General features: G+C 49.6%; 2 protein-coding genes across 4 annotated transcripts in view; one reads left to right on the plus strand and one right to left on the minus strand.

The window, feature by feature from the left end:
* Vwa2 (von Willebrand factor A domain containing 2) overlaps positions 1 to 21,514 on the plus strand; it is a 42,103-nt gene extending 20,589 nt beyond the window's left edge. The window contains exons 5-14 of one of the 2 annotated variants that reach the window (XM_021209048.1): positions 1,011 to 1,120; positions 7,552 to 7,743; positions 11,092 to 11,225; positions 11,840 to 11,972; positions 12,969 to 13,024; positions 14,875 to 14,982; positions 15,752 to 16,324; positions 18,287 to 18,838; positions 19,146 to 19,271; positions 20,071 to 21,514. In XM_021209048.1, the coding sequence (XP_021064707.1) occupies positions 1,011 to 1,120; positions 7,552 to 7,743; positions 11,092 to 11,225; positions 11,840 to 11,972; positions 12,969 to 13,024; positions 14,875 to 14,982; positions 15,752 to 16,324; positions 18,287 to 18,838; positions 19,146 to 19,271; positions 20,071 to 20,201 (2,115 nt within the window). In that variant the 3' untranslated portion in view covers positions 20,202 to 21,514. The remainder of the gene's footprint in view (positions 1 to 1,010; positions 1,121 to 7,551; positions 7,744 to 11,091; positions 11,226 to 11,839; positions 11,973 to 12,968; positions 13,025 to 14,874; positions 14,983 to 15,751; positions 16,325 to 18,286; positions 18,839 to 19,145; positions 19,272 to 20,070) is intronic. The other variant, XM_029540364.1, reaches the window with a different exon arrangement.
* Positions 21,515 to 22,328: 814 nt separating this feature from the next.
* The window catches only part of Afap1l2 (actin filament associated protein 1 like 2), a 93,096-nt gene continuing 89,000 nt past the window's right edge, over positions 22,329 to 26,424 (minus strand). For both annotated transcript variants that reach the window (XM_029531109.1, XM_021199313.2), the window contains exons 14-19: positions 26,121 to 26,369; positions 25,859 to 26,039; positions 25,517 to 25,672; positions 24,280 to 24,473; positions 24,033 to 24,161; positions 22,329 to 23,038 (exon numbers count right to left, since the gene is read on the minus strand). In XM_029531109.1, the coding sequence (XP_029386969.1) occupies positions 23,012 to 23,038; positions 24,033 to 24,161; positions 24,280 to 24,473; positions 25,517 to 25,672; positions 25,859 to 26,039; positions 26,121 to 26,369 (936 nt within the window). In that variant the 3' untranslated portion in view covers positions 22,329 to 23,011. The remainder of the gene's footprint in view (positions 23,039 to 24,032; positions 24,162 to 24,279; positions 24,474 to 25,516; positions 25,673 to 25,858; positions 26,040 to 26,120; positions 26,370 to 26,424) is intronic.

Below are 26,424 nucleotides of genomic sequence, written 5' to 3' on the forward strand. Positions count from 1 at the left end.
TCTGTGGCGTCATCTGGCTGACCCGGGGCATCAGTTCATTGTCTTCCAAGCACCAGGCCAGCTAAGGGATTGCACTAGGGACTCCAGTAGTGTCTTTGCCCACTTGAAGTCTTTGCCAGAGCTGGCCTACTGAGCGTGTGGTACCCTGGGGGTTTGGAGAGCTGAGGATTAGGATCTGGTTGGGGCCATCACTCTGGATGCTCAGCCTCCCGGTTCCAGTTTCGTGAGGCATGTGTTGGGTTTTCTCCTACGGCCTCCTCAGTTAGGAATCTCAACCTGTCAGTTCTCCATTTCCGTCCCTGAACCTCCAGATCCACTATTCCTTGTCTCTGTTTTGTGAACTGACTGTCCCTCAGTCTGACTCACTGGTCTAGAAATTTGGCCTTCTTCTGGCTTGGGCAGGCAGGAGTGGGTCATCAGTGAGATACAGGGGTTTGGTGGCCGTGGAATATTCTGCAGGATTTGAAAGCATTTTGCTTCCAGTCTGTATCCTCTCTAGAGGAGGCAAGCAGTATAATGGTGCTTTAGAGAGGTCCGGGTGCTGCAAGTCCAGGGACCCAGGCTTCCTTTCCTTGTGGTCCTGGGTGGAAAGCCTTTCACAGTGTCGTCTGTATACTTTAGTGTGGTCTTCAGTCATATGGGCCTCAACTGGGCCCCCGTGGATAGGTGATATGACTCATGAGTTTATACACAGCAGCACGTGAGCCAGGAAGTCTTTGGGAGATGCAGGCAGAGCCTTGCCCGAAGCTGCTTGCAGCCCAGCGGGGGCAGCTGCCTTCCGAGGCGAGTACTTCAAGATGACTCACTGCAGATCAGGGCACCAGGCATATTTGGCCACATCCTCCCAGATTCTCCAGCTGGTCTGTAGAACCACGTTTCAAGGGAGGCTGGCCAGGGCTGCCACACAGGATTTGCTGAGTGGACAAGAGACAGATGTCCATCTCTCTTCTGTGAAATGTTCATCATTTGACTGAAATCTCTGGGGTCTCTGACCTTGTCCCCTCCCACAGGTCAGAGTGGGAACCTTGCAGTTCGGTTCCACTCCTCATCTGGAATTCCCCTTGGACTCCTTTTCAACCCGGCAGGAAGTGAAGGAAAACATCAAGAGGATAGTATTCAAGTAAGTTTAACGGGAGCACACCACGCAGACTCCAAAGTTGGCTGGCTGGCTGCCTGCTTTGTCCTTCCTTCCTTCCTTCCTTCCTTCCTTCCTTCCTTCCTTCCTTCCTTCCTTCCTCCCTCCCTCCCTCCCTCCCTCCTCCCCCTTCTTCCTCTCTTTATTCTTTCTTCTTTTTTTCTTCTTCTTTTCCTCCTTTCCTCCTTCTCCTCCTCCTCTTCCTCTTCCTCCTCCTTCTTTGAAACTGTATAGTCCTGGTTGGCTCAGAACTCCCTCTGAACTCACAGAGATCCACCTGCCTCTGCCTTCCTGAGTTCTGGGATTAAAGGTGTGCATCACCACACTTAGTGAAGCTGACTGCAGTGAAAACTGCTGCCTTGAAGGGTTTGGACTTCCTTACCTTAGGCCCCAGCTATGCACAGTTGGTGATTCTCAGGGCTGCTCTTTTTATTACGGGATGACACCCAGGTGGGAGTTTAAAACACTGGTTTGAAAAAGTTTGCTATGTAATTGTCAGTTACATGGAAGAGAGGGTTACTGAAGGTCCTGCTAGGGTGAAGCATGTGAGGCTATGGGAAGACCCTTAGGTCCAGCCTCAGCTATCCATGGAGACCTCTCAGTTGGGACATGAGGTCCAGCCTCAGCTATCCATGGAGACCTCTCAGTTGGGACATGAGGTCCAGCCTCAGCTATCCATGGAGACCTCTCAGTTGGGACATGAGGTCCAGCCTCAGCTATCCATGGAGACCTCTCCGTTGGGAGGGTCACCACACTTTTCGAAGCTGCACTTTATTTACATTCTGAAAAGAGCAATTTCCTTTCTGTTACTGAGAATGCTGTAAGATTGGGGAGCGTTGATAATGTGTTCATCTGCATACACAATGCATAAGTGTGTGCACATGGTAGAGTGCCAGGGACTGGCATTGGTGTCCACGTGGTGGGTAAACTGAGGCAGGCAGCCACTGATGGGGTGGGTCCAGCTACCTACCTGGGCTGCTGCCAATGGCAGACTTTTTCTCTGAGGGAGCAAAGCTTAATTTACTGGGGCTGGCACTCTCTGTGGCCAGCAAAAAACTATGAACTCTTTTAACCCCTTGGGGCTGTGGAGAAAGAGAAGGAAAGAGAAAATACACACACACACACACACACACACACACACACACACACACACACACACACACAAATTGCTGGGCGGAAGGAACAATGTCCCAGCCATCCATACTTTTTTCTTTCTTCCATCACTTATATATATCCCAGCAAAATCTTTCAAGCAGTATACAATTACAATGTAATGTCACTGTAGTTTTCTTCTAGTGAATGATTGTGAAAAACAATGTGCTCCCCTAATACCTTTACAAGAAATAATATTACATTTGTAACTAAGCAACTTGTTATACATTAACAAAGTGTAACTGAGCAAGGTAGTTTTCTCAGCCAGTTTCTCTTACTGGCAGACAGCAAATTGTGGTTACAAAGAAAGGAGTAATTGTTTTATTATTTATCTTTAAAAGTAATCTTGTAAGAATCTTAGGGGGATGGAGAGTGATGCCTTAGTTGTTAAGAGAACTGACTGCTATTCCAGAGGTCCTGAGTTCAATTCCCAGCAACCACATGGTGGCTTACAACAGTGTACTCACATACATAACATAAATAACTATATCTTAAGAAAAGAATCTTAAAAGAACCACAAATCTAAACTTTCATTAAAAAAAAAAAACAAAACAGTCATATCTACTTTAAATCTTCAGAATGCACATATATACTCACCAGCAATTCTTATCAAATCATATCAGGAAACTGAGAGCAAAGATGGGTATAAGAAATCAGTCGTCACCAGTCCAGCCTTGGTGAGAGTCTCGTCATCCAGTGCTGCCATTGTTCCTGTTCCCTGACCATAAAGGGTGCCTTTCTGGACTTCAAATTGTCTCCTAAGATTTTCTACATCAGAGCCCGGATTAAAAAAACATCTCAATCTAGTTCCACTAACCATTTTGTTTTCCTAACTGCTTTCTAAAGGTGTTAGTCAGAGCTGACAAGCTGCGTCTCTAAGTCCTTTCCTAGGGTGGTGAGACCATCATTAATCTGCTCCAGCAGCAGTGCCTGACAGGGATCAAGCATTAGTGCTGTGAGCGCCAGAGATACCGCCCAGTGAGATGTGGGATGTGAGGGCAGCAAGCTGAGCGGAACTCCATAACAGCATGAAGTCCTCAGGACGTGTGGTCCTCAGGGCCGTGCCGCCCTGAGGCCCACACCCATGGGAAGGTGGTAACTGGTGGGCCACATTCCATGAGTTCTAAAGCTATTTGTTGTTCCTCCTGCATGGCCCTCTGCAGTAGGGTCATGACAGAATAATAAATCAGCTTCTATGAAAAGTTGCTCATACATATATGTATACAGACACATTTTGTGTGTGTTATCTGTATATCTGTTCATAATCTGTATGAGACTGTGCTCTATATACATACATGTATATTTAGGTACACACACATATACCCTGTTCCCACCAGCTCTCCTAGAAGAATGAGTTTGACTTATTCAACTCTGAGCTCTGGGTCTGCTCTGCTCTCTACTGTCCCTGTCCTGGACAGAGAGTCCAGTGATGTCCTGCTCAGGTCCCTTGACCCAGCCACTCATTGCTCCCAGTTTCTCTTGTGAAGGTCCTGAGCCCCAGGTCCTTTTCCAGTCAAAGGCCTCTCTGTCAGCTCACCTTTGTTGTCCAGCACCCTCTGGGTACCGCACAGGGCACAACAGAATCCTCAGGGTCCCCTAGGAACCATCTTGACTTTTCTTTGATTGTTTATTGCAGCCCCCTTTTTCTGTCCTGGGTCACCCAAACAGGAAGAGGGTCAAGCCATGCTAAAAACAAAGTATAAATGAAAAGAGCACTCCAGTGTGCTTTGAAGAGCTATGTTTGAGAAGAACCAGTATTGGCACAAGACACCTCAAGATGAGGTTCTCAGCAAAAACAGAGGGCAGGGATAAGAGACAAAGACAGGAGATAGAGGACTAGCTAGAGATAGAGGAAGGGCTCTGTGTTCTGGGTTTGGAGGGGGAGAACTGCCTCTGGATAGAAAGGAGAGAGGCTTGACCCATAGGAAAATGGCGGTTTATAAAGGTAACAGGGACAGCCTGTATTAGGATGAGGTATCTAATTTTAATCAGGCATGCTTAATTGAAAGCACACTGTACAAAAAACTTCTATGCTAGCCTTCACAACAGTACTATCTATAGCAGCTTCAAAAGGGAGGTCACAAGGGTGTGAAACTGGTTACTGGATAAACAAAATGTGGTATATCCATGCAATTGAATAGTATTCAGCTATGAAAAGGAGTGACATGTTGGTTCATGCTACACCATGAGTGAAGTGTGGAGGCACGTTACATGAAAGAAACTAGGTGTAAAGGTCACATGCCACAGTCATATCACAAGGTCATGTAAAGGTCACGTTACAGTCATATCAATAAGTCATGTAAAGGTCACATGTCACAGTCATATCACAAGGTCATATAAAAACTTATTTTCATTTATTTATTTTTATTGTGCCGGGGAACAAACCCCTGGCCTTGAAGATGAAGACAAAGTTTTCCCACTGAGCTGTGTTCCCAGGCTTTTATCCTATTGACCTTAGATTCTCTTTATTGTTGGAGGGCGTTTGCATGATTCGGCATGGGTGGGTGACACTGCTCCACAGCATGTTGAGGTCAGAGGACCATTTTAGGACTCGGTTCTCTTCTTCCGTGGGGACTTGGATTCCAGGGCTTGAACCCAGGCCATCACGTTTGCCTGCTGAATCATCTCGCTGGCCCCTCTTCTATCTGGTGAAGTGTCTAGAACAGGCAGGTGTCTGACATCTTTTAGTAATTCATGATGTCATGGGCTTGGGGACAAGGATGCTTGCCAGTGGATTCAGGGCTTTTAAAGTGATGAGGAGGTTTGAGCTTAGTGCTATGATTACAATACTGAATGTGCTAAAATCACCAGCCTGACTTAGAACAGCTACATAGAGGCACTAGAGGTTTATCTAGTGTCTGGTCCAGTTCTGCCTCGTGTGTGTCATGTGTGTCATGCATGTCATGTATGTCATGAATGCCATGTATGTCATGTATGTCGTGAATGTCATGCATGTCATTTATATGGTAGACTGGGCCCCACTCAGCCAACCATGCCCTCCTCTTTCCACCTCTTTAAAATGACTAGTTGAGCCTCCTTTTCCAGCTTCGTTGAGAATATTATGATTCATGACATGATACCAGAAACATTAAGAACACCAGAGGCCAGTGGCCAATGTGGTGGCTCAGCACATAAAGGCACTCGCTGCCCGCCATGCCTGATGACTGGATTCCAGTTCCTAGGGCTCATATGGTAAAAAGAGAAAGCCAATGCTTGCAAGATGTCCTCTGTCTCCCACATGCAAATCATGGCATGTATGATCCACTACTATAAATAAATAAATAAATAAATAAATAAATAAATAAATAAATAAATAAATGTAAGAAAAAAATTAAAACTCCAAAAGGTGGCATTTAAATTAGATTTTTTAAAAAACCAAACATTCCAGAAGAGACTGCAGGGGGAGGATGTAGGAGCCCCTTTGTCTAAACAAGTTCAGCTCTTCTTTGGGGTGTGTTTAAGATGTGTACATCTTCTCATGACTGAGGCCATGAACAGAGCGAGGAGGCAGTAGTTCTTGGTTAGCCTCATTTTGGGGTCGGTGAGGCCATCACAGATGATGTGCTGTGTGCACCAAGACAGAGGAATGCTGGCCCTCGGGAGGCAACGATGGCCCCTCCCCGCGTTTTTTCCTTCTCTTCAGGGAAGCTTTGCACGCTGACTGTTAGGAAAGCCCCGGCTTCCTGAGAAGTGCTTTCTCGCAGCTTTATAAGGGACTTTAGATGACCAGTCAAGCCTCCCAGTATTGTACCAGTGAGGACGTAAAGTCAGAACATATGTGGTGGCTGGTCCTTAGATGTCAGGGCACAGCACCCCAGATCTCCTGTGGCTGGTGTGTGTCTCTCATAATCACCCATGTAAGAGCAGATGGCCTTAGGGGCCAGAAGTAGGCATCAAACCCGGTGGAGCTGACGTTACACGTGGTTTCCAGGGTGCTGGGAACCGAACTTGAGTCCTCTGGAAGGAGAGTGCAGGCTCTTAACCATTGAGCCGCCTCTCCGGCCTCCCTAAGCCTTCAGCTGCTTTCAACTCACACCAGCTTTTAAACATGGCTTTAAAAATATTTGGAATTTCCAAGTATTTTGCGACTTTTACTTCATGCGACTTGGTGAGCACATCCAGGTGAAACTATTTTTTATGTTGATCTTCTCATAAGCTAATATTACAACTGCCATGCTGATATTTAATTATTTCTCAATTCTCTCAGAGGAAAGCACTTGGGTTGAACCTAGGATTTTTTGCCTACCCTTTACCAAAAGCTCACTTACTGGGAGGTCCCTCAATACTATTTTTTCAAAGCCTGCCCTGTGGTAACTCACCCCCACCAGAACTGCTATTCGTGTGAATGGGCACAACTGGTTTAGAATGTAGATTATTTAGCCCAGTAACACACCTGTCAGTCTGAACTCACCCCACAGGGCTCCGAGACCCAATGTCTTTAAATAATTGAGAGACTTTTGTGTCTGCTCGAACGTGAGGTCACCTGCAAGTTCAGCTTCTTACGGTGTCCTGTGGGACGGCAGCTAACCCTGATGTTGCTCACGCCTGATGTCGCTCACACTCCTTCAGTCCTACAGGAGCTGGACCCGTCTTTTCCTCGGATCACATCGATGAAAGCAGTGAAGGTGAAGAATATTCTGGGTCTCGTCCATAAAGGCTCTCCAGACCTAATGTGCATGATCTTTTCATCTCTCCACTAAATGCAGAAGACTTAGCAGACTCGGGGGCCCTCCATAAAATGAGCTTGGCTTCCCACAGAGCTGCTGGGAGGAGGGGCAGCTGGAAGAGGTGTCTGAGCAGGGGGACCCATGAGGGTCTGCATGAGGCATAGCAGTCTTTAGTGTTAAGGCAGATATCATACATGCACACACACGCATGCATGCACATGTGCCTATGCACATACAGTGTGTGTGTGTACCTGTCTCCTGCATCCATCAGCATCACACAGTGATGAGTGTGGTACTCTTCAGTGAGTCCATCCACTTCACAGTTGCTCATGTTGAGTATACTATCATCAGCTAAAAGGTTTGGCCTCAGGAAGCTGACGATTCACTAACTTCAAATCCATTGTAATGAGTTAACTCTTACTGGCTGGCTGTCGACCTGGTGAGTCTCCTGTTTTTGGTTTGCATGGTGGAAAGGTGCCTTTGAGCCTTGGCTAGGAGTCACTGCTGTTCCCTATTAATAGGAACCCATTTGCCTCTGGGTTCTCTCCCAGCTTCACCCCCCAGTGACTTCTTTCTTGTTTCTTCTCCTGTCCTCAGAGGTGGGCGCACAGAGACGGGCCTAGCCCTGAAACGCCTGAGCAGAGGATTCCCCGGAGGCAGAAATGGCTCTGTGCCCCAGATCCTTATCATCATCACGGATGGCAAGTCCCAGGGGCCCGTGGCTCTCCCGGCTAAGCAGCTGAGAGAACGGGGCATCGTCGTGTTTGCCGTAGGAGTCCGTTTTCCCAGGTAAGTAAATGCCTCAGTCATTCTGTGTCAGCTTCGGGCAGTGTGACTGGAAGAGCCTGCCAGAGCCTTGTCAGCTGCAGCAAAGATTGAGGATCTGGGAAGACTGACTGGTCTTTATGTGTCTCTCTCTCCCTGCCCCCCCCCCAGCCCCCTTGTTTTCCTCTCTGGCTCGAGTGCATAGCATATTCCCAACCTTCAAAAGTATTGAGGTTTCCTGCTGCCCTCTGCTTATCTGAACTTTTGGTTGTAAGCATCAGAAAGTAAACTTACTTGACAAAAATATAAATCAATGGAATCAACTCATTTTGCCATGTGTGTGAGCTTCCCATCCCTCAGGGGCAGGAGCTGTGGAATTCAGGACTGTTCATCTCTGCTCTGCCCACCACACATCTCTCAAGCTCTCTCAGTCCCCTCAGTCTGGTCTTCTGAGAAAGAAGGAGTGGGGGTCATGAACAACATTCCAGCCCACGACATCACATCTCCATGCTGGGAGGCGGGTGGGTCTCCAGCTTCTGCTAGCCGAGTCATGTGTACACCCCAGCTGACAGTGGCTGGGGAGTCTATGTGAGATCCACCTCCCTCCTCCAGCCACCCTCAACCAGGTGTTGAACAAATCTGCCTTCCTAGAAGAGAGGGTCACATGCCCCCAATGCTCTCAGCCTTAAAAACAGGTATGGTTCCTAGACCTTGGGTCTCTAGTTGTAAGTTTAGGTGACATGACTCTGGGCTGGCTATCAAGCTTCTGTTTAGGAATTTCTTTTGTCTTATTCTTCTTTTCTGTCTGTTAGAATAGGTTTCCTCCTCATGCTGACACTAGTCTAGTCTTGGAATAGACCATATAGATGTCCATCTATCTCATGGGAAAGAGTAGATAGTAAACGAATGGATGCCTATGAAGGAAATGTGATTTCAGGTGGAAACAGAAGGCCCAGCGGGGAAGGGCTGATGGGAGCGGGGAGAGCAGTTTTGGTGGACAGGGCGCTGCCAAGGCTGCTCCGAGGAGTTGTTTGTTGGTTGATTTTTTTAAGAACAAACATGACAGGTAGTAGCAAGGCCCCAAGGCAGTAAGTAGCTTGCTGTGGGTAGGAGCAGGGACCAAGCACATAGGAAATATGGTAGATGGAGGGGGGGGGGAGGGGGCGGGGAAAGCCACTCCGCTGTGGGTGGCATGGAGATGGTTCCCTGCATGAGAGTGCTCACTGGGCAAGCATGAGGACCTGAGCTTAGATTCTGTAACCCTGTAACCCCAGAGCTATAGGGACAGTGACAGGAGGATCTGTAGGAGTTGCTGGCTATCAGCCTAACAAAAGCTCAGCAAGCTCAATGAGCTGCTGTCTGAGAGCAAGGTGGAGGGATAGGGCCAAGCAACTAACATCTTCCTGAGGCTTCAGAACACATTCCCATGCACTCGAGCGCGCGTGCACACGTGCACACACACACACACACACAGTGGATTACACACTCACACTACACACATACACACAAACGTAGGCACACACATACGTACACATACCACGCATGTGTAGGCGTGCACACACTCACACACATACATACCACACACATACACATAGGCACACACACATACATACTCATACTTAAACTGCATGTATAGGCACACATACATACCACACCACATATGCACACACACGTACCACACACACACACACACACACACTCAGATTCTATTTTAAAACCCTTTTGTGGATACTGCTGAAGGCTTTGGCATATACTGTGAGTACAGTGAAGAGCTCTGGGGGGAGGGGGTGGTGTTCAACAGAAATGGCATTTTCATGTGGTCACACTGGCTGAGGACCTAGGGAGGAGGCTTTAGAACAACTCAGATCAGAGACAGTTATGTTCAAAGCCCTAAGCTGCTGGTGCATGCTGGGCACACTGGCAGGGGTGGGGTGGGGTCACTGGGGCACACTGGGGCATGCTGGGGTATACTGGGGCATACTGGGGTATACTGGGCACGCCTCGACCTGAGGTGTGTGGTAAAGGTCAAGCAGGGTAATGGCTGTGGAGTCACGTGTGGACTGGAAGTGGAGAATGGAGGGTCCTGGCCTGAACCCTAGAGTGGATGGCGATGCCATTTCCTAACATGGCAGAGAATAAAGAGAGGAAGACCAGGAAGCCATTTGAAAGTGTGCTCATTCTGTCTCCAACTCCCTGTCCTGCTGGTTGAGCCTCTCTGTGATGCTTCTCCACTCTAGTTAGCACCTGAATTTCTTGGGCAGCTTTTGAGAAAGTCTGCTGCTGGGCCAGAACAGTGGGGGGGGGGGAACCAGCAGGCCACATCTGAGAAGCCCCCTTCTGTGTGCCAAGGCATAACTGGGTACTGGGTGAAAGGTTAGCCTACATGGAGTCGAATAAGATGAAGAGTTAAACACTAGTCAAGTTTGGAGCATGACGACCTTCTCTTCCTATCTGGCTGAGTTTCAACACTTCTTTTCTTCACATCTCAGACTCCCTCATTTTCATTAATTTTTAAATTATTTCTCTGCATCAGGGTCTGGGCACACATGCTTGCCGGAGTACACTTGAGGTCAGAGGACGACTTGCGGGAGTCTATTCTTCCTCTCTACCATGAGGGTCCCAGGGATGAAACTCAGGTCATCGGGCTTGGCGTGGCACCCTGACCCTGAGCCTCTCACTGGCTCTTAAAACAAACGAACAATGAAATTAGCATTTATTTGCTTTGTCTTATTACACAAAGATCTCTTCTTCTTGACTTAGGGTCATCTACATACCATTTTGTCCTGGGCACCGGTGGTAATGCCTCTGGGCACTGAAGGATTCTATTTCCCCTCCACAGCAGCAGACTTCTGGCCTTGGCTGCCTTGGGGCTCTTTCCTGTCTTAGAGTTCTGCTGTCACTGGCTGTCCTTGCTTGCTTTCTCTTTCTCATTTTAAACAACTTTCTCTAGTTTGCTTTCTGATGGATTTTAACAATTAATATTTAACTTAAAAAAAAAAACAAATAGAAAGGATTAGGCAACAAATGAAAAGTTACATATGTTTAAGTTTGTGTGCGCAACTATGTAATGAATTCCCGAAGTTACGGAGCTGTTCTTATCAGCTGTGACTTTCAGTTAGAAGAATCGGTTGAATTCCTTAACACTTTGTCTTGCTGACGAGCGGGTGGGTTTGAGGACAAGGCGTTTAGCACAGGGTGGGCTGTAGCTGAACTTCCCTAAGAATCTCCTCAGTTTGCTTCTCAGTCTCATCTAGACAGATGAGGCTGCTATGAAGTGACAGCTGGGTCCGTGGGATGGCACTGTGGCCCAGGAGCTAGGTAGACAGGAAGAGGAGAGGGAGCATGGTACTAGCTGTTGGGATTTCCCCGCAGGTGGGACGAGCTGCTCACGCTGGCCAGTGAGCCGAAGGAACAGCATGTGCTGTTGGCTGAGCAAGTGGAGGATGCCACCAATGGCCTCCTCAGCACCCTCAGCAGCTCCGCGCTCTGCACCACTGCTGATCCAGGTAGGACTCACCAGCCTACAAGGGAATAGCCTTGAACCTTACAGACGAAAACATGGGCTGAACAGGGCTCCTGAGGCCAGAGCCTCCCAGAAAGGGTGGATAAGAGAGACAGGCAGCCCCTGTCCTGGGTGCTCTGTTCTGTTTCCTTATGGCTGTCTGTCGGTTTCCCAGCTGGAGTTCCGAGCTTACGTCTGTGGGATAAGGGGCCTGGGCTTTAAGGTTGACTTGGTAGGGCTCTTTTCCCTGCTGAGGAGATGAACCAAGTCCACATTCCTCCTTGGCTGCCTGGAGGAATTCAAGGATGCTTTGGACTTAGGACACCGGTCTGGGTCCACCCCAGACCTACAGTGACATTCAGATAGAAAATGCCTGTGTGTGCTGTGAGTGGAGCCTGGGACAGAGGACATCCAGACACTGCTTCACATCAGTGCTCTTCCCTGAGGCCACAGAGTTCACAGCAAGGGGTAGAGTAGGACCCCATGGCAGCCCCTCTGGGGAATGGGGGCTGAGGCAAACAGCATCCCTTGTCTTACGGGGTGTGTTTGTGTGTGTGCGTGTGTGTGTGTGCACGTGCGTGTGCGTGTGTGTGTGTGTGTGTGTGTCCTCTGACGCAGACTGCAGGGTGGAACCTCATCCGTGTGAGCGGAGGACACTGGAGACCGTCAGGGAGCTCGCTGGCAATGCCTTGTGCTGGAGAGGATCAAGGCAAGCAGACACTGTGCTGGCTGTGCCCTGTCCCTTCTACAGGTTGGTCCACAGGGTCTGCGGGCAGAGTCCCCATGATTCTGAATGCTCTAAAGCTGCAGGGAGATTAGCACTTTGGGTTCTGATGCTGGACATAGCTGAACAATTTGTAACAGAAAAAATGGGAGACAGGAGAAGAGGCTGGGGATGGAATTTTCTATCCAGCAGTGAGGAACTCTTTCTGCCACAGCAAGCTCTCAGGACTGGGGAGGGGCAGTGATGGCTTTGGGGTCAGAGGGCCCAGTGTTCAGATCCCAAGCCTGTGCTGCTTCGGCTGCAGTATGGAGAGAGACACCTGGCACACGCCTGTCCCAAGACTTTTTGTGTTACCGCAGAATGCTGGTGTCCGGGAGGACTCGGGAAAACATGAAGTATGGTGGTTTTCAAATCCTCTTTGAGGTTTTGGGGGGGACACTGGTCTAGAACAGAGAGAGCAACAGCAGGGTGAATGGCCGGGGCTGGGGTGTTGGAGGTAGCCTGGCACCATGGTCATTCAAGCCACGCCCCCTCCTCATCTGAGCTCCACATCCCCATGTGAGAGTGACTGAGCATTCTTATATAAAGAGGGGACTGAAGACCGGGGATGGAGAGAATGTGCCTGGTCACACAGCAGAGTCCAGACCCAGAGCCTATTCCCAGAATCCCCCTCCCTGCACTGTAATGGTGATGGCGGCTTGTTTTTCAAGACAGGGTTTCTCTGTGTAGTCCTGGCTATCCTGGAACTCACTCTGTAGACCAGGCTGGCCTTGAGCTCAGAGATCTGCCTACCTCTGCCTCGTGTGTGCTATGCACCACCACATCTGGCTCATTTATAACTTTTAATGTCACACCTGAATTTATATATATATATATATTTGAATGGGGGATCTGGTTCATTTGAAACTTTCCCTACTTAATCTACAAATAAGAGTCAGGATAGCCACAAACAGGAAAGGAACATTTAGTGCTGGGATCTCTGAAACCCTCGCTTATCCTACCACTGCATTTCCTGAATTGTAGCTGGAAGAGAGTGTTCCAGACACACCCTGCCAACTGCTACAGAACCATCTGTCCAGGTATGGTTTGCCTCTTTGACCCACAAACTCTCTGGGAGACTGTTTTATAGAGGGCCCCTGACAGTCCTGGGCAGATGTGGGGTTGGGATGAGTCCCAGGGCAGGAGGGGTGGGTGTTTAGCCAAGGAGGGTCTCCCAGTTATACTTTCCCTTCATCTGCTCAATGGCATAGCTTTGCTGCGGGTGGACTGGTGGCTTTGGAATTACCCATTAACCAATGTGCTTTTCGTCGGTGAGAAACCCACCGAGGAACAACTTCACAGATGCCTTATGTCTAATATTAAACCTGGGGAGATGCCTGAGTGTTTTCACCTCGCTCAGGTGGAGTTACATTTGCCTGCGGTCTACAGTCTCTCTTTGCCACTGTCCACCATGACAGGCCTCATTCGTGGGATCCTACTGAGATCCCTTTAGGCATTACTCACAAGTGTGCTTCCTCACTGTAGAGTCCCAAGCAGGAAGAATTATCAACACCATTCACCAGGGTCCCCAGAGTCCCCAGGGCGCCCTCACTGCCCGCCCCCAGTATCCCCCACTGTCCTGCAAGCACAAACCACCCTGTGTGGTGTTTGTCACCCCCCAGTGAGGGAAGGAGCATTTCCAGGCAGGGAGTGAGGGATGCGACCCTGGGTCAGGCAAGCCCCTGGACACATCCTTTCCAAGTACTGAAGCCCCCATGTTACTGGTCCCTGATATGAAGGAGAAACTAATTCGGAGGCCATGGCTGTTCAGAAAATGAGGACCCTGAGACCTGAGCTTGAGTCCCCGCTCTGCCCTGTCCAGTCACCTGACCTGTCACCTGACTTCCCGCTTCCTGTCTCCGTTCTTAGGGTGGCTACGGGGATAGAATAGGACCTTGCTTTGTGGTTAACACAGGCCTCATCCCCATGGCTGATACTCAAAGGTCTCTGTAGTTCCTGAGCCCCCCCCCCCCCCCGAGAGTTCCCCTTGATGCTCAAGCTGCTAGTATCGACAACTGATCAGTCTATCCTTTAATCACAGTAATGTGGCTGTAAATAGTAATGTGCTAGTGTTTTGAAGAAAAAATGTTTGCCGGTCGCAATGGTGACACTTAGAGCTTGCACTAGTGCACAAAGATACTTTATGTTCTCTGTGACTTTGGGAGGAAGGCCACGGGGGGGGGGGNGTTAAACTTCATTTTAATAATTGATAGGGAGCAGGGAACTCAAGCAATGTGTGGCTACAGGGTACCATCGGTCAGACACTTTAGAAGGGCCTTGCTTTGGTGTTTGCTGGCTTTCCTGTGTTTTACACCAGCCTTGAGGAGGAACCGCCCACAGTAAGCGCTGCACATTCAAAAGCAAAAGTCTTAACATCTCTCCAGAGCCTTTGCTTCATACCAGGATGTCCCACAGATTCGTTTGCGTCCGCTGATTGTGGGAGAAGTGTGAGTAGAGCGGAGCTTGGGAAGGTGAATTAAGATGTCCACAGAGGCAGAGGTGGCTACGTTCGTCACTGGGCTGCCTGACTGCCACACGTAAAAGCTCATGGCTCTCTGTGCCACCAGGCAGGAGCCTTAGGCAACCCTAGGTCGGTCTTGAACAAAGACCTGGGCCCCTCTGGGCCTTCTCAGAAGCCTTGGATAATGATGGCCAGTATCCTGATACCATAGCGGGAGCATGGCAACATGGACTCATCCTTCACCCAGTTGGCACGGGCCCTACCAAGGTCTTCCAGCTGCACCCAGTCCCTCCTCTGGGTATCAGTTCTTTCTTAGCTGTGAGAGCTTTGCTGCTCTCCCTCCTACTAGACGGTGTGAGCACAACCTTCAGTCAGCACTCTCCACTCTCTGCCTGTCATCTTGGCTTTTAATGGGTATCTCTCTGGTAGGCCCCTGTGACTCCCAGCCCTGCCAAAATGGAGGCACTTGCATTCCAGAAGGCGTGGATAGGTACCACTGTCTCTGCCCACTGGCATTCGGAGGGGAAGTCAGCTGTGGTACGTATACTTGGGATTCCCAAGACTGACTCACTGGGAGAGCATGCAAGGCCTGGGTTCACGCTTCCTGCTGTCCCCTGCTCCCTGCTGAGTAGAAAGCAATGGGTAGAATTTCAACCCACCTTCTTTCCCCATAGCCCACTGACCTGTCCTATGGTGCGGCCTCAGGCACTTTGTCAATCCAAATAGCTGCTGCCTAATGTCTGAGCATATCTATGGTTTGCCCCACCTCTTCTAGAGAAGAGGAGCAAGAAGGCCTAACTTCTTTTGATTTTAAAGCCATGCAGTGAAGATTCTATAAGCCTTGGCTTATGTGATTATGTTAAAGTACTTAGCATAGCGACCAGCACACTCGTTAAGTGACGTACACAGGTGTGCCGGTGCCGTCATTGGAAATCCATATAGGAAAAGTAAATCGTATACGACAAACCTAGGGACGCATCTAAAAGAAATATAGGAGCATATCTCCATGATCTTAAAAGCTGACAAAGACATCTAGGGACTCAAGGGCCTTTAGTATTTCCCTAAGAAAATAAAGTTGGAGGATAAACTCATTCTGCTTTATAAAAAGCACTTGGACTGTGTCCCTTAGCAAAAGTGGCAGGAAGCGTTCTATGTCTGAGTCTCTGGCAAGCACTGAACACTTAGGGGCATGAGTCCCACTGCTCCAGCATCTTCCTGGGAGGTCTCTTGTGCTTGAAGTGGTTTAAAGGCATCTAGAGTGGGGCTGGTCCCCAGGTGACAGTGCGTATCACTGTGATTCCAACAGCCCCGAAGCTGAGCCTGGAATGCAGGGTCGATGTCCTCTTCCTGCTGGACAGTTCTGCGGGCACCACACTGGAGGGCTTCCGGCGGGCCAAGACCTTCGTGAAGCGCTTCGTGCAGGCCGTGCTGAGGGAGGACTCCCGAGCCCGAATTGGGATAGCCAGTTACGGCAGGGATCTGATGGTGGCGGTGCCTGTCGGGGAGTACCAGCATGTGCCAGACCTGATCAGGAGCCTTGACAGCATTCCCTTCAGTGGTGGCCCGACCCTGACTGGGAGTGCCTTGCTACAAGTGGCAGAGCATGGCTTTGGGACTGCCAGCAGGACTGGCCAGGACAGGCCACGCAGAGTAGTGGTTCTGCTCACTGAATCACGCTCTCAGGATGAGGTGGCTGGGCCAGCAGATCACGCAAGGGCTCGGGAGCTGCTCCTCCTGGGCATGGGCAGTGAGATCCTGCAGGCGGAGCTGGTGAAGATCACAGGTAGCCCGAAGCATGTGATGGTCCACACAGACCCTCAGGAACTGTTCACCCAAATCCCGGAGCTGCAGAGGAGGCTATGCAGCCAGCCACGACCAGGTAAAACACTGCAGCCTAACCTAGGGCTGGCTTGTCAGTAGACAGGTCCATCTGTGTGTCTAATTGGCACCACCAGCCAATCTTTTCCCCAGTGCCTGTGCTGGGAACTAGGATCGGGGCCTGAATGTAGAACTCTGTGGGGACATCTTGTGAGGACCAGATAAGACAAGCCTAAGGGTGCTCACCGTGTCCAAGCATGCGCCTGATTATAGGTACTGTTACTAATCACACTTGATCATTGTTATTAGTCTTAAGGAGTTCTGAGTCTTACCAAGCCTGCCTGAGAACAGCATTCTGGCCTCTTTGATGTTAACTCATTAACGAGAAGTGTATTCTTAGAACACACACGTGTACCCATACACACACACACTTTAACACAACCAAAGCGAGCATGTTGTGATACCTTCTCTGTCTACCTGCCATGTGCTGTAACACTTTTCTGCTCGTCCTGTTTCCTTTCCCACGAGGCTGAGCTTGTGCGCAGCACTCAGTTGGGAAATGGTAGCCCTGGGAGTAAGCGGGGCCGCGCAGGGGCTAGTACCCGAGATGTCAGAGCTGGAACACATCTGTAAGAGGGCACTTCAGTGCTTCCCTGGGGAACCGAGTGGAAGAGCCTCACGTGGGACTTAGCATCCCCGAACTGTGTTACTGGCAATGGTCCCCAGAGGTGAGAGTCCCCTTCTGTAATGGTGGAGAGGCTCATCATGTCCCTTGTATCCTGTTCCCTAGGCCAGTGTCCTATGGCAGATATAGATATAGATATAGATATAGATAAAAAACAGACTTGCCAATTGCAGAGGGTTCCTGTATTATCCCATCCATTAGGATAGGTCATTGATACATTTAACAAACCAAAATCGATACATTGTTACTTAGTACAGTCTACCTTTGCTCAGATTTCCTTAGCTTTTACCTGATAGCTTCTTGTTCCCAAAGCCAGAAATGGCCCTCACAGGAGAGTTAGCAGGCCTGTCTCCCCTGGGGGGTTGCGGCGGGTTCTCTATTTTCCTTGTGTCCAGTGTGGTTTTTAAAAGCTAACATTATCAGACCACCAGACCCTTTGACTCCATATTTAAACCATCCCAGTGGCTCTCCATGTGGCTGAAAGAAACCTGAGCCCCTTCCACCAGCTCCTGAGAACTTCCTGCCTGGCTGCTGCTCTCCCACACACTGGAAGACTGAGGAAGCTGCCTCTGTGCTAAGAAGCACCCTGCCTGCCCATTAGTGTCACCTCTCTCCTCCCCAGGGATTCCCTGAGCACCTTCCCAGTCACATCTTGTCCTGCTGTCCCTCTAGCCCCTTCTTTCCCTGCTTTCCCACAGTGTTGCTGACTCTGTTCCACATTTGTGTTCATTTCATATCCGTATGTCATAAATCACCACTCCATAGATGGCGGGTATCAGCCTATCTGATACAATAGCAGAGCCCTGTGCACAGTGGGCAGGCACTGTGTGACATAAGGAGGCAGGCGAAAGTACAGTCACACCTGCTGCTGTCAGGGCCTTCAAAATCACATATGCTGGGCCCTTCTTTCAAAGATCAAAGGTGAGTGACCTGGCTTCACATGGCTTCAGTGCTGCGGCCCAAGGTCACCGTTTCTAAGCCAGCAAGGAATAAATTTAAAAAAAAAAAAAAAGGTAGGGGAGGGAGGCTGAGGTCAAGCAGCTCCCACTGACACATTAGAATTTATACAGTTTCAAGCTTAGAAACTGCATTCCCTTTGATGGGGACTACAGCACGGCCACCCCTAGTGGCCATTCTCAGCAGGAGGCTGGGAATGTCATCAGGGCAGCCATTTGTATTCATGTCTATATTCTAGGGAAAGGGTGAGCTGTGGCTGTGGGAGGGTGGATGCTACAGGGGCAGTCAGCACACTGGCTGGCCTGGACTCTGCCCAGCCCAGAACAGCCCTGCTGTACCAGCCAGATCTAGACAAGGGACCTATTCTGCTTGCTCCTCCAGGCTGCCAGGCACAGTCACTGGACCTGGTCTTTCTGTTGGATGCCTCTGCCTCCGTGGGACGTGAGCACTTTGCCCAAATGCAGAGCTTCATCAGGAAATGCACCCTCCGGGTTGATGTGAATCCTGATGTGACACAGGTTGGCCTGGTGGTTTATGGCAGCCAGGTTCAGACGGTCTTCGGGCTAGACATCCATCCCACCCGGGCTGCCGTGTTGCGGGCCATGAGCCAGGCTCCCTACCTAGGGGGTGTGGGTTCTGCTGGCACAGCCTTGCTGCACATTGAGGACAAGGTGATGACGGTCCAGAGGGGTGCCCGCCCCGGTGTCCCCAAGGCCGTGGTGATGCTCACAGGCGGGAGTGGGGCAGAAGATGCAGCTGTCCCTGCCCAGAAGCTGAGAGGCAATGGCATCTCAGTCTTGGTCATGAGTGTGGGAGCCGTCCTCAGGGAGGCAGTACGGAGGCTTGCCGGTCCTCGAGACTCCCTGATCCATGTGGCAGCTTACACGGACCTTCTGTACCATCAGGACATGCTCATCGAGTGGCTGTGTAGAGGTGAGTGGGGATAAGCACATATCTGTCAGGGCTCTCTTGAGACAGGGAGTTTGCCTGAGTCTTCACACGTGTTACTATAAGGAGGACAGCTCCCTAGTCCCCACTTCCCATGAGTGAGCTTATGGGCTAAACCCTACAACTCCACAAACTTCTCCAGTGTTATCGACCATGTGCTAAGCTGTTGCTGCGGGGCCATGGGAGATTCCAAGGTGTTAACCCAGCCCCACAGACTGTAAGATTGAGCTGAGCTTGCTTAGAACAGGGGCCTTTGGATCTGACCCAGGCCTGGGCACATTCTCTTTTGCAGAAGCCAGGCTGCCAGTCAACCTCTGCAAGCCGAGCCCATGCATGAATGAAGGCACCTGTGTCCTGAAGAATGGCAGTTACCGATGCGAGTGCCGGGGTGGCTGGGAAGGCCCCCACTGTGAGAACCGTGAGTGGATTCCTACCGTTCAAGCATGGATGGGGTGGTCTCCTTAGTCCTGCTGAGTTTTACAGACTCAGCGGGAGGCAGGTTGGGTCATTCAATCATTTATTCATTCCCCTATGAAACACTTGGAAGGGTCTTACATATCTCAGGCAGTTTTTATTTGTTTTGTTTAGAGTAGGAGATACAGGCTGGTGGATAAGAGAGATAATCTGCCCTTATGAAGCTTCCATATTAGGGAGGAGACAGAGTGAGCACTGCAATAGTGTAGAGCATTAGAATGTTACTATTGCAATTCTATTACTATTCGGACTATTAGAATGTTACATTGGGAGTCACATGCATTGGAAACAGCCATGATAATGGGGAGGTGGGCTTTGGTTAGCAACATAACACTGCACCAGTAATGGTGTCACAGAATGTGAGGCCAGAGACGTGTAGGTGGGTAGATACATTGTGGCAGCTAGTGGGCATTTTTTCTTGAATATCTCTGGTGACTGAGCAGAACAGCCTGCTGGAGGGGAGTGAGATAATGGGGCTTTGGGAAGAAAGTAGCTTTAAGAAGACACAAGTAATAGACTGGGGCCTCCTTAGATCGGGCAGAAATAAGACAACTGAGTTATGGCTTTCAGCCTGTTGTACACACTGGCTTCCAGTGGCCAAGGAGGAGGTGGGAGCAGGTAGATGGGAGCCTGTGATCTAACACTTTTCACTTGGGGATAGACTTGTTGAGTAAAAAGGACACAAGGTAGCTACTGGCTGAGGCAAAGACTCAGACACTCTCAGAATTCACTTTCTTTCCTAGGCATCTTGAGAGGCGATGCCCCCATAGCACGCAGCTTCCGCCAAGAGCCTGCAGGAAGACAACAGCCAACCCCCTCCCAGCTAGCTCCCAAGCATCTTGGAATCAGAAAGGCCCTGTCCTCACCCAAGTAAATCCCCTGGGGGCCCTGGAGCATCTGCTTCCAGCTCTGCCACAGGGGACACTGCTTGGGACAGTAGCAGGTGATGTTGGGAACACCTAATGTGTCAGTATTTATCTCCTGTATCCGTTTGTACCTTGCTGAGGTAAGCTGCCTGTCATTTTTCCTGAGGATAAGAGGCAGGCCAGAGAGATCTGATGACCTGCTTGAGGGTCATCACAGAGGCTAGACAGATGTTGGTGAGGTGATAACACTTTGAAGAAGACTCTGTCAGAGCTCACCGCCTGGTGATTGGTGCAAAAGGCAGGTTTCCCTATTTTCCAAAAGACAGCTCCTGTGGATTTAGTTTGAAAAGGGATTACATGTCATTTGTGATTTTTTTCTGGTGACCAGATCTGGGTGTGGGAGAGACCTGGGAAGGTCTCAGACAGCCATTTGACCAGTTACCCAGTTTGTGTGTAGGGGAGGGGCATGTTGTGTGAACAGCCTTGTGTGACTGGTCTGGGTGCTGAACGAATCGCCTCAGAGGGGCTTCCTTTCAGAGTTTACTCAGGGGAGTGGCAGTGCATTGGCTGCCCTCTTCTTAGTGGTGGCAATGATGAGCAGACTTCTCAAACTCAGCAAGGGAGGGATGACGGGGTGCTCAGGAGGTTTGCTTTCAAAGCTTACTGTGCTGCTCTGGCTTAATGTGCATCTCACGCCCATTCGGTAATGTTTCAAGACAGATTGGTTGGTTGGTTGGTTGTTCGTCCATCAGGACTGTATCAGCTGGCAACGAGGATTCTTTGGAATATCTTTGGCAAACTAGGTACTTAACTGCAGTGCTAACACGTTCCCTGCCCCTTTCTTGTGCTGTTTGAAGCTGGGTTTTCAGAAGAAGCCATTTGTAGAGCTCTGAGAGATGAGCGGCATTGGTAATGGCATGAGTCTGTGCAGTCAGTGCTCTGTGCGCCAGGCTGGCTGGCAGAGAAGCTACCCCAGGTTTGCAGTCTGCCCTCCCCATCCCTGACCCCGATTTTCTTCCTTCACATTTACACACTGGGAATGGAAACATTACGTATTGTTATATTTCGATCATTGAACCGATATGTAGACATTTTCACAGCAGAACAGTGCTAATGTCTTTGTGGGACACCAGGGCTTCCCAAACGCCCGTACAGCTGCAGTCACAGTACCTTCCTATAAACTCCTGTCCCGGTTTGTACTTACGGTTTTCTTGTCATTCTGTTATATTCTACTTTACTTTGGGTTGTCAGCACCATGTTCAAGGAGTCAGAATTTGGTCTTGATGATTTTTTTAAAGATAAAATAAAACATTTATGTTCTGAATGTCCTTAATCATTTGCCTAGGCAGGCTTCTACAAACTGGTATGGTTCTTTTCTCCTAAGAACTGCTAAGGAGCCTGTTTAACCTCCAGAGGTCTGGTTTTCAACTGTCTGCATGAAATCAGCCTCTGCAGGTGCTGCCTGTGTGTGAAACCTTGTTAGTTGTACAATTAATGCTCTCTTTCAGGTTAATGGATTAAGGAGCCTGAAAGTCTCTTACTAGGCTTCCCGATGTGACTCTGCCAGTTTTTATAGTATATATCAGTGTGTAAATAATCAAGGCCTTTACCCCGGGCCATGCCATGAAATACAAGGGAAACCCAAAATACAATGAACATTTTATTTAAAAAAAAAAAAAAAAAAAAGTCTAACTCACCACTTGATAAGGTCACCAAGTGTTTATGATACAGGAAATAAATGCCCTGGGATTAGAAAGACAATAATATTGCATAAAAACATTTATTAGCCTTCAGAAACCAGTGTTAGGTAACTAGTTCCAAATGCTCAGAAATGGGGCAGGTAACAGATGAAATGTATCAACTTGTGTTAGTGCTGTCACAGAGAGACAGCACATAAAGACAGCACTGGCTGCCAATCTGACAGACTAGGCAGGCTACTCTAATTCACGGCTGTTTTCCTTGCAAGGGGACCAGAAATTTAATCTTTACAATGGTAATGAAGAGGTAATTGACCAACTCTTTTCTTTTCGAGACAGGGTTTCTCTGTATAGCCCTGGCTGTCCTGGAACTCACTCTGTAGACCAAGCTGGCCTCAAACTCAGAAATTCGCCTGCCTCTGTCTCCCAAGTGCTGGGATTAAAGGCGTGCGCCACCACGCCCAGCTGACCAACTCTTTTCTTAAAAGTGGCCTAGCCACAGGACAGAGTCTGTAAACACAGGAATTTTTCCCCTATATAATACAGCATTGTTTAAAGTTTGTCTGGACTTGGGGGAAGTCCGTAGTGACCCCTGGGGGTCAGTGCCTTAGTTTGGTTCCCAATATGCCCCTCTTCTACTGATTCCAGGGTTCTAATGTTCTTTAACACCATCAAAGACCACATGGAGGCAATGCATGATTTAAACCTCAACATTGCCGAATACAGGATGAAAGATAAGGGGGTCAGGAATTTAGATTTTCTCATCACAAAAAGCAATGTGGTCTTTTTTTTCACACCTAAAAATCTTGGTAAAACAGTTGAGTGATGGGTGAAATCCTTAAAAAGAAAAGGGAAAGTACATCGTCTCACTGACAGCCGGTAGATTTTGTCTCAAAGGATGCCACCGCAATGCTGCCGCTGCTGTGATCCCTTTGGCTTGAAGAGGAGACAGGGCCTTCTCTTAACCGAAGCTCCGTTTGCAGCGAGCACCTCATCCCTTGCTCTGTCTTGTACACAGACTCACCTTTCCTCAGAGTTGTTGTTTTATTGAAGACTTGTCCAGAGCAGGATTGTCATCAAGGTCCACAGTCACATAAGAGTCTTTAGGCAATTCTTGTTTCCTAACTGGCTCCTTTCTTCTCCCATTCCTACAGCAAAGACACAAAGCACCCCACCCCACCCCAAAAGAAAGTTATCCTCTGTATCTACCATCATGTATGTAGAAAAAGGTAAGAAAAATTATGTTGCTCCAAAGCAGTTACAGAGCTAGCCTCATCCCCAGGAGGAACACAGCCGAATGCTGTGATCGATTAGTGATGTCTGCAGGAGTGAGGCAGTAGAGGCATATGCAATTAAATGGATTTAATAGTTCATCACTGACTGGTGAGGGTGGGGGTGTCTGACTTTTTCAGCATCTACACAGGACAGGAACAAAGAGCAGAGCTTGCCAAAGCCAACACGTCACTCCACTTGAGTTTCTTCCTGTACATGTGAGTTACAGACTAAAGATGCCTCTCCTTTCGCCCTCGGGGAGAAACTGTGTCATGGGGTCAGGCCCTGTTTTTTACTTTATTGAGCCTTTTGTCACTGGCTTCTTTGGTTTTTTTTTTTTTTTTTTTTTTTTTAAATATTTATTTATTATATGTAAGTACACTGTTGCTGTCTTCAGACACTCCAGAAGAGGGCGTCAGATTTAATTACAGATGGTTGTGAGCCACCATGTGGTTGCTGGGATTTGAACTCAGGACCTTTGGAAGAGCAGTCAGTGCTCTTAACCACTGAGCCATCTCTNGTTGCTGGGATTTGAACTCAGGACCTTTGGAAGAGCAGTCAGTGCTCTTAACCACTGAGCCATCTCTCCAGCCCGCTTCTTTGGTTTTTGATGGTAGAAACCTTTTAGGTTGAAAACATTTCAGTCACAGCCTGTCCCTGGAATCTACTCCTGAGGGGTAGGGAGGTCATGGGTGGGGATGCCCTCAGGCTTATTGGGAAGAACACCTGGTAAATATAAACACTTTCCTAGTTAATCAGTGGTAAAGACTGGGCTGGGCCATGGTGGTGTTCTGCTGAGAGCAATCTCTCACTCAGAGCTAGTGCCAAAAGCCACAAAGCTCCATCTGCAGCTGAAGAGAGGCCACTCACCTTGGCTTTCTGCAGGACAGTGCCTTTGCCTGTGACCATGACGGAGAGAGGTCTATTCTTGAGCACAGATGCAGAGTTGACTGGCGTGGAGTCTGGCGGGGGGTTGGGGGTGGCAGCTTTGGGCTGTGGCTGAGAAGGAGAACAAGGACTGGGTCAAAGGTTAATATGTATATAAAACCCACCTCTCCCAACCTGTGCCAGGAGGCCCCGTGTAGAGCTCACAGGACCTCCAGCGCCCAGCACTCACACGAGGGCTCATGTTGTCCAGGTGCGTGGTATCCACAGCGGTGCCCAGGGTCACAGGCCCAGCCTCTGCCTTCTTCAGGTTGTCCTTCACCTCCATGATGCTAAGCTCAAGGTCCACACGCCTGCTCTCCTCCATCCGGCATTCCTCCTCGATTTTCTTCAGTGCCTGCTCCAGCTTGGCCAGGACCCCCTTATCTGTATAGAGAGGACAAGGAACCATGCTGGGTAGAGGAAGGTTTCTCTGGGGTTCAAGAAACAAATTATGACGTGGTAGTCTGAATGAGAATGACGTCCATGGGCTCCTATCTTTGAATGCTTGGTCTCCAGAAGGTGGAACTGTTTGGGAAGGATTAGGAGGTGTGGCCCTGCTGGAGGAGAGGGTGTGTCATTCTCAGTTAGTGCTCTCTGTGCTTTGTGGTTCTGTCTCAGCATTTGAGCTCTCAGCTACCTCTCCAGTGCCTGCCTGCTGGCTGTCACAATCCCCACCGTGACTGTCATGGACTCAACCTCTCCAGAACTATGAGCCCCACCTTACATCCTTTCTTTTATAAATCACCTTGGTCATGGTGTTTTGTCATAAGAATGGAGAAGTCACCAGTGAAACTGCTGACTGACTGTGTATTAAAAACCCACTGCCCTGTGCACATTAAATGGGTTCACTGCTGGACAAATGGACTCTATCCCCAACAACTGAAAAGTGGAGAGCCTGTCCCCAAGGCCTTTCTTTGATTATCATGCAATAGCTTCCCAGGAACCTGTCCGATTTGTCCCCAAACCTGTTAGGCTGGTCGTGCTGGCTGGTGCAATTCTGTGATTTAAATATCAAATGAGATCCAGGTCAAGTAATTCTGAGAGGCCTCAGAGGTAAGTTGCTAGGAAACCTCCCATGAGCTGGCGGAGACTGGAAAGTCACCTGGAAGGTCTCCGACTTTGTGCACTTAAGACCACAGCCTGGAAATTAAGTGGTGCCCTGCAGGCGTGGTTGGCATAGTGATGGCTTGGACATCAGTCAGCTGACCCAGATTGTCACCCTGAGAACTAGCTAAGTATGTGCTGTCGACCCTGTCCCATGGATCCAGGCAGAGACAGCCTCAGACAGGACCAGAAGAAGAGGGTCCTTTCTGAGGGTGAGGGGACTCAGGCCAGAGGTAGATGACAAATCCAGGTCCATTCCCTCTCAAAGCCCGTGTGTGTTGAGACAAAGTTCCACCCTGGTCCTCCACCCAGAGGACCCCTACCTGTGCATCTCAACAGGGTCTCTTTGAGCTCCCGCCTCTCTCTGCGGAGCTGAGCCAGGTGCCCTCGGATCTCCTCCTTACTCCTCTCCAGCCTCTCCTTCTCCTCCGTGTACCGCTTCACTTCTGCCTCTGTCCGGTTCTTCCCAAGTTTGATCTCTACAGACCAGAGGAGGAACGGCTTGTATCAGCAGGGATGGATGAGGGCCGGATCTAAGCCCTCACCCTAGACTTGGAACCCAGGTGGAGGCAGAACACCCATGCCAGATTCCAGCCCCCGCAGTGATGGGGTGGTCCGGGGACAGGCTGACTCTAAAGTGTTGAGTCTGGATCTAGTCCATATACCTGCGCTGGTTACCCTCAGCTTCTCCTTCACGGGTGGGCTGGCGGTGATGGGGGCAGAAGCCATGGTGTCCGGGCAGTTGGCTGGGAAGGAGATTCTCTGCTGCTCAGCCTGCAGCTTAACCGTGGTGATTCTCGGGGTGGGCTCCATGGGCTCTGGAGACTCCTGAACCTCTGGCTGCCTCTGCCAAGACAAGTCATACACCGCTCTATGACTGCAGGGCTTGGTGAGGTGGCTGGGATCCGCTGCTGGGATGGCTTGTACCTGCTGCGCCTCTGGGTCTCCTGGAGACTCTGCGTGGGGCTCCTCTGGGGTGGTGCCTGGCTTTGGGTCTACTGTGAGGGCCTCAGCTACATCATCCTGATGTGGCACTGCTGGGAGAGCGGCCTGCGCCTGAACCTCGCTGGTTCTGTGCAGGAAGGACTTGACCGGCGTGAGATCCAGGTATATTCTGTCTAGCTCAGTACCACTGTTAGCATCGACAGCAGGGGCGGCTTCCTCAGCAGGCTCCACCTACAGGAAACAGTCAGGGGCGTTTACTGCCTCATTCCCCAGGTAAGGGACCCTG

This window comes from Mus pahari, chromosome 1 (genome assembly GCF_900095145.1).
Source record: "Mus pahari chromosome 1, PAHARI_EIJ_v1.1, whole genome shotgun sequence".
NCBI lineage: Eukaryota > Metazoa > Chordata > Mammalia > Rodentia > Muridae > Mus > Mus pahari.